Genomic DNA, 6,991 nt, shown 5'->3' on the forward strand with positions numbered 1-6,991 from the left:
ATTTATGGGGTTGCAATTATAGTTTTGGGATATTGTGATCTCTTTCAGATTCATTTATAAAATATGCACCAGCATATAATTCCTTTTCAATAAAAATAGTGCTCGTACATTGTTACCTTACATTTTATTTCTCCTTTATTTACTTTGGGAGTAGCTCAAATATGATGGAAGTATCATATTTTCATGGAGTTAATTTCTTCTAAATGCATTTCAACGCTATAAGATGCATTCAGATCATTTGAATTTGAATTAAACTCTATTGTCAGATTTGACTCAGCAGTGGAAAAAACCCTGAATTTTCCCTATAAAACAATCTTCTGAGTTTCATCTTCTGGTCTAATTCCATTGTGTCTGTGCTGATTCAACTCAATAATAATGATTGCATCCAGTGCTGAAATTGCTTTTAGGTACAGGATAATAAATGTGTTTGTGTTGGATGATATAACATGGTTTGGCTTTCAGTGTGGTGGAACAGAGACCGAACTGGAGCTTGTTTTTGTAAGAACCTGCAGAAGATTATTTCTGCAGGTTTTGGAGCTAACTGTCCAACTCAGGGCATGAATAGAATTCAGAAGATATTGTAAATATAGTAAAAAGCCACACAATTAACAAATGAATATCACAGCAGCTTTCCCTGATAAGATTAATAATGCAATATATTTTAAGGAAGTCATAAGGAATGTTTTTAAGAGGATTCTGAACCACATACAGCATTAGCTGTGAAGCAAATGTAAACCATATATAGTTAAAAAATAAATCATGTCATTATTTGTCAGTGATATCAAAATAAATCATGTCATTATTTGTCAGTGATATCAAAATCTGTCAGATCAAGTCAATCAAAAGTTTCTAGGTATGTTACGGCTTTATGCTCATTTAACTAATGCTAAAACGGCAAGATTAACTTAGCTTGAACAAAACATCCAGTTGTGACCTTGCTGCTTCTGAAACTGTTGCATTTTTGGAAAACAGCTAAATCAATGTTAATCATGATTTGAAACATCATGATAGTACAGTACTGAAGGAATATTAAAGTGCTTTTTTGTATTGTGGACATATAGCCTACAGTGGGCTTTAGTTACTTTTTTTAATACTACCAAAGGAATTGACGTAAAAATAATGAAACTGAGGAATCACATGTACCTCTATGTTTCCACGTGTGTAACACCTCTGGCAGCACTTTGATGGGGCCCGAGGGGGAACGCCCCCTGGAAGACCTCATTCAGGGCAAAAAACGTAATAAAATTCGAATTTTGGCTTCCAGATTTATGATGCCACCAACAACATATTATTACTTCACGTCTTTTTCTGTTTTTAATCTTTTTACACTTGCCTCATTAATTTTTGTCTGCTCTGAATTTCTAGACCTTGGAGACCTGTTTACAAGCCAAAACATGAGCTTTTTTATGATTTTTAATTTTGTACCACTGAAGATTTTGTACCAGTGTTTTATTGTGGCTTTAAATAGAACTTTAAACAAATCTCTAACATGTGATGAAGAATGAGATTGGCTGGAAAACAATGAGAAAAATAGCGATGTAACTCACTGGAGACTGTCTTCAACACAGACATGATGTCACCCTGCTGCCTGGCCCTGCGGCGTTTTGCCCAGGAGACACTGCTGGCTCACATCACACAAGAAATTAGATCAAGGACTTTTTTTCTTAGAGAACATTCAATTGCATGTAAAACAATGTTGTGATTGTGGTGCAAAGTTGAGAAACGGTGTCAAAGGCACAACATTTCTTTCAGCTCGATTTCGGTATCTGTATATCTGTTTTATATTTAGTCATACTAGAATAAGGGATGTATTTTAATAGGTAAAATTATTTCTGTGGTAAGGACCGCGTTTTTAAGTGTGTTGGAGTGTTATTTTTGTTAAACTGCAATGATGCAACCTCCTCAGTGCAAATGCTGTCTAAGTGGCAGTTTGACATCAGTGTTACAATAAATATGAATACTTATTATAAATACTAACACTGCTCATTTTCTTTCTTTTTTATTCTTCTGTTTTTCTTTTTCTTGAGTGTACACACACTAATAAGTAGTAGATATATTATGTTATATGTACACTGTTTTGGTCAGGGGGCATCTTGCTACATTTTATTCTTCAGTGAGGTTTGTGACCTTTCAGTCAGCAGGCTTGGAGTAAAATATTACAGGTTCATAATGAGACACTTCTGTGACCTTTGGTGAACAATGAAAAGGGCAGACAGAATAGTGCCGAGAGTACGGAGAGAAAAATGAAAGCTGACCAGTGAAGCAGTCGGGGAAATCAAAGTTTGGAGTCTTTTTGTGCTGTGGTGGGGTGAAAGAGAGGGGAAGCTGAATTGAATGAGGTCAACTGACTGTTTTTACATATGCTTTTCTTGGTTTTAAGCAGGTTTGATTCTGCAACTGTAATATATCTGTGGTATCATTAGTTCTGCCAAATATCCTCAAAGTTTGATATTTGCTGCTGTTTGCTGTGTTTTCATATTGCACATTGTATTGCATATTGCACATTATTACCCTTATAGATGATCAATGCTTTATTTATTTCTTAAATTGTTTTTAATTTTCTTATGCCTCAGGGAGTGCTTTCTAAATTTAGTTTTATTGTTGTGTGACCCTCAATATAATGACAATAAAGCTACTACTAATACTACTACTACTACTACTACCATATGTCTCTTTAGATAACTGTGCACTATTAATTAATTGCACTGATCAAAATAATATTTATATATATTATATATATTTATATATATATTTATACACTGGGAAAACCAAAGTCTACATTTTGACATTGTGACTGATGTATTCTACTGTGCACCATAAAAAATATGCTGCACATCATGCATAACATTTCCTGTTTTGCAAAATAATCACTTTTTTCAAATAAGGTTCCTTATTCTAAAAAAAAAAATCTGCATCTATATAATGTGTATTGTGCTGGTCACCCTATGTGTCCCCCGCTTGGAGAACTTCCTTCCTGAGAAGCTGCAGAGACTCTGCATGTGTTCTCACAGAGGGACGTGTGACGGTGAAGTAGCTCTTCCAAACACTTGTGTGAGTGCAGCTCATAAAGTGGGAGGTAGTACAGTAGAGAGACAGACAGACAAGTAGTGTGAGAATTTCAACAGCTCACTTCCAACTTACCGTCATGAATGACATCAAGTTGGCTCTGCTGGGGAGCGAGGGTGCTGGAAAAACAGGTGAGCAAATCAGACACAACTGACAACTCAGAGTTTTTACAGTGAAGACTGACATGTACTCTTTTGCTGATTTGTCTTTGTTGTCTGTAAATTATGCATGGTAGTATGCATAAATGTAGACAATATGAAAATGAGACAACTTTGTTTATGTGTCTGTTTATCTGACATACTGTATATTGTAAAACACAAATTTTTTTACTCTTTGAGCTATGTTAAATCAAGACAGATGATTATGGCAGCGCATAACATTATAAAATAATTTGCTTTGCAGTCGACAAATGTGAGAGGAGATAAAGACTGATAGTAGTAACTTGTAGCTAACCAATTCTGTTTTGAGTGAAATAAGTGATTTGACATGAATGTGTCCCCAAAGGCTGACTGTAGAATTTCCACCCTTTAGCAGAGGATCCTCCTTTCATGATCTCCTTCTAAGAAAAAGTTTAAGTTGAGGAAACCTATATCAGAATTTTTGTGTTTTTTTTTGTGGGGATTCAGTTCTTTTGTTTTATTGAAGACTATACTGCCACAAGACTATTCAATAATGACAAACATGCTAACCTTTATAGAACAGACGTTTATGGACATACTGTACATTTGAAAATATAATGTAATTTATTCAACAAATATGTGGATGAATTTCACAAACAGTATATTTTGAATTACATATTAATCTAGAGTGATGTTTCTTCAAATGTTATCATGTACTGTATCAAAATATATTTTCATTGCATTGAGCTGTGCAGGATAAGGACACAAACACATCTGTATATGATGAAGTCTATGAACAATTCCAATTTTCAGCTGTCATTGCATTTGAAATTTGGCATTGATTTTGAACTGCTGTATGGTTTGCAATGATTTCACATTAAATGTGATTGTATCAGTAGCCTGCATGTACCTCCAATACTGACTCTCTCTTTCTTGGTCTCTTATTCCCTCCAGCTGTTCTGGTGAGATTCCTGACGAAACGTTTTATTGGAGAGTATGCTTCCAGTGCCAGTACGTAAATATACTCATAACAGTAATGTTATTATATCACACAGTAAGACATATCATATATTGCACTAATGGGTTTTCCACAGTGTTTCTGCTGGCCCCACAGTAATGTCATTATATTTAAGGTGACTCAACTAAATCCTCTTTTCAGTCTTTTTCTTATGGGTTTGAGGTCGTTGACGAGCACATTTCACCATCACTCAGTGTTTATCTTACAGGCTGGATGACTGTAATAGAATTACAGTTTGCAGAGGGATATAACGTTTCAGACCTTTCCACTTCTGGCTTAAATTAATTAGCTTGTTTGCCCCCTCTGAGCAATCATGCACCACAGTAATTATAGTAGTCATTGTTCCATAGTTTGACTAAACTGGCACAACACTGTATTCATTGCCTCTCAGTAAGAAAGCTTTGGCACTTTAATTTACTAAAGTCTCCACTTGTATTCATAATCATTGGTTAATTTGATACATAGCATGTATTGCTTTTTTAAAATAGCTCATTTTCATTTGATTTGTTGCAGATTCTTTGTACCATAAAAGGCTGTCGATTGATGGGAGACAGTTAAACTTGGATATATTCGATCCATGTTCACAGGTAAATAAAAAATAAATAGTATATATAGTAGTTGCTTAATAGTTATTCTTCCCTTGTACTAGGTATAGCATCCAAATCATTTGTGTTTGGTCTCAAGTTATTATAAGTATAACTTGTAACTGAGGACACACACTGGCCTTTAAAGGTTTATGTAGTAACTATACGGCAGCCGAATGTGTAAAATGAGCACAGATGGTTTCGTTATCTTCAAAGTTTTTACTTTTATTGACTACAAAACTCTCATGTAACATGATCTCCATGGCTATACCGTGCAGTGGATAATTTACTGTCTCTTTGAGCTCATTTTTGTTTATCTTGAAAATAATATGGATCACTTTTTACAGCCTTCCAACAGTGGGGTGGACATAAAGTATCCTACTTTTTAAAAACTTTTCATTGCTTCTGTCGTCAAATAAGTTGATAAACCATTTGCTGTGTTTGAACTCCACATCTACCTTTGTTGTGCCAGGGTGGAGGCAGCAGATGTATCCTGGAGGAGACTGTAAACTGGGCAGATGGATTTTTGGTGGTGTACGACATCAGTGACCGAATGTCCTTCCTCCATGCCAGAGGCATCGTGCAGCAGATCAAAGAGACCCGAGAGGAGAGCTGCAAGGGGTAAGTGACCGTAGTCTGCTGGGAATGAAGCCGAGCTGAGGGATTTACTTTGATGAACTAATGAGTCCCATTCCTGAGATGAGTGTGTGTAGGCCTATCAGGGTGAAGATCAATATGGTATGCTGCAAGTTAAGGGCTAAATTCCAACATGCTGTACTGGTATAAAGTAGAGTTTCAAGGAGGCAATATGAACATAAGCAAAAAGGATTGAAGACACTTTGATTTTAGGCTTCATAAAGATTATTTTACGACTGAAACCTCAAACGCCTCGAAGTTCATTAATGGAGAACATTCATTAATATGCTCAATTAAATAAACTTATGGTGCTTTATATCCATTTTTCTTAATTATGATGAAATACTCAGGCACTTGATGAATTTTAGTAAGATTTTTGCAAAATGGCTCAAGCTTGAGGGAGAAGATGAAAACTCCCTGAATTTTTGATTTGTTTGTTTGTTTTTACATGTTTTTTTGGTTTTTTTTTACAAGTTCTCACCTGATTGGTAAATTAAGTGGAGCACTGTGGGCCTTTCCTGCATGAGTCTGAAAACTCTTGATTACAGATACACACACATAAATAGCTATAACAGCTTTGATTGACACTATTCACTGTAATAAGCACCCAGTATTTCACATTGTTTGTGAACTGTTTGCATCGGGTCTGTTATGAATCTGACCTACCTTAAGGAACATATTCTGCAACTGGTTCAGTGATTGTTGAATTACCTTGGTGCACTCTGCTGTGACAGATTGGTGGATGTCCCAGTCTTTCTGGTGGGGAACAAGCAGGACCTCTGCAGTGCTCGGCAGGTAAGCGAGGAGGAGGGCCAATTTGTGGCTCAGGAAAACCACTGCCACTTCCAGGAAGTGTCTGCAGCAGAAGACTATGCGGAGATATCCAACCTCTTTACAAAACTCATTCGCCATGTGATGGAGCACCTTAAGCAACGTGCAGAGTGCAGAAGATACAGTGGCTCCAAGTCCATGGCCAAACTCATCAATAATGTGTTTGGTAAAAGGCGACAGTCTGTCTGATGGAGAAAATTAGTTACAGTCATGGATGTAACTAACCATGTTGTTAGACTGAATACTCCAGCATTTTTATATTGTTAAACATATCTGGACATGTTTTACTGAGAATTTCAAAATGTAATAAAGTGATATCAGGCTCTCGGTTATGTCATAGTTTAATGTTTCACCTCCATTTGTATGAAGACAATTTGATAGCAACAATTATTTTAATACATTTCTCCTCTCTTATTGAACACAAGAAACAGGTAGTGTCAAAGGTTAATAAGATTTTTTTCTTTAACATGTTATGACATATACTAATTCTAATATTTTTGAAATTATCAGAGTTTTTGTTTGAAAAAAGGTTGATTTATGCTACAGTTTGCATTGTGACTGGTTTGGTTTGGTGTGGATTACAGACAAAAATTAACTAAATGTATTGTAATCTGCTTTGTATATCTGCCAGTAAAATGTTTGTCTGTATTGATTATAACTTTCAGAGAAAGTTGTATCATTGTTGAAAAGCAGATGTTGTTCCAGTAGGATCACTTACCGTAATATACGGTGTGTAG

The 6,991-nt window shown here is 35.7% G+C and overlaps 1 protein-coding gene across 1 annotated transcript; it reads left to right on the forward strand.

The window, feature by feature from the left end:
- Window positions 1-3,145: 3,145 nt before the first annotated feature.
- rerglb (RERG/RAS-like b) lies at window positions 3,146-6,443 on the forward strand. The gene is made up of 5 exons (XM_062418862.1): window positions 3,146-3,197; window positions 4,140-4,196; window positions 4,717-4,790; window positions 5,260-5,408; window positions 6,158-6,443. The coding sequence occupies exons 1-5, from the start codon at window positions 3,146-3,148 to the stop codon at window positions 6,441-6,443; spliced, it is 618 nt and encodes a 205-aa protein (XP_062274846.1).
- The last annotated feature ends 548 nt before the right edge of the window (window positions 6,444-6,991 follow it).

The sequence above is a fragment of the Scomber scombrus genome, chromosome 1 (assembly GCF_963691925.1).
Source record: "Scomber scombrus chromosome 1, fScoSco1.1, whole genome shotgun sequence".
NCBI lineage: Eukaryota > Metazoa > Chordata > Actinopteri > Scombriformes > Scombridae > Scomber > Scomber scombrus.

Bases quoted from the DNA above. Each gene is read 5' to 3' on its own strand.
- rerglb (XM_062418862.1), top strand. From the start codon at position 3,146: ATGAATGACATCAAGTTGGCTCTGCTGGGGAGCGAGGGTGCTGGAAAA. The intron at 3,198-4,139 runs GTGAGCAAATCA...TATTCCCTCCAG, and splicing joins CGAGGGTGCTGGAAAAACAG to CTGTTCTGGTGAGATTCCTG. The intron at 4,791-5,259 runs GTAAATAAAAAA...TTGTTGTGCCAG, and splicing joins TATTCGATCCATGTTCACAG to GGTGGAGGCAGCAGATGTAT.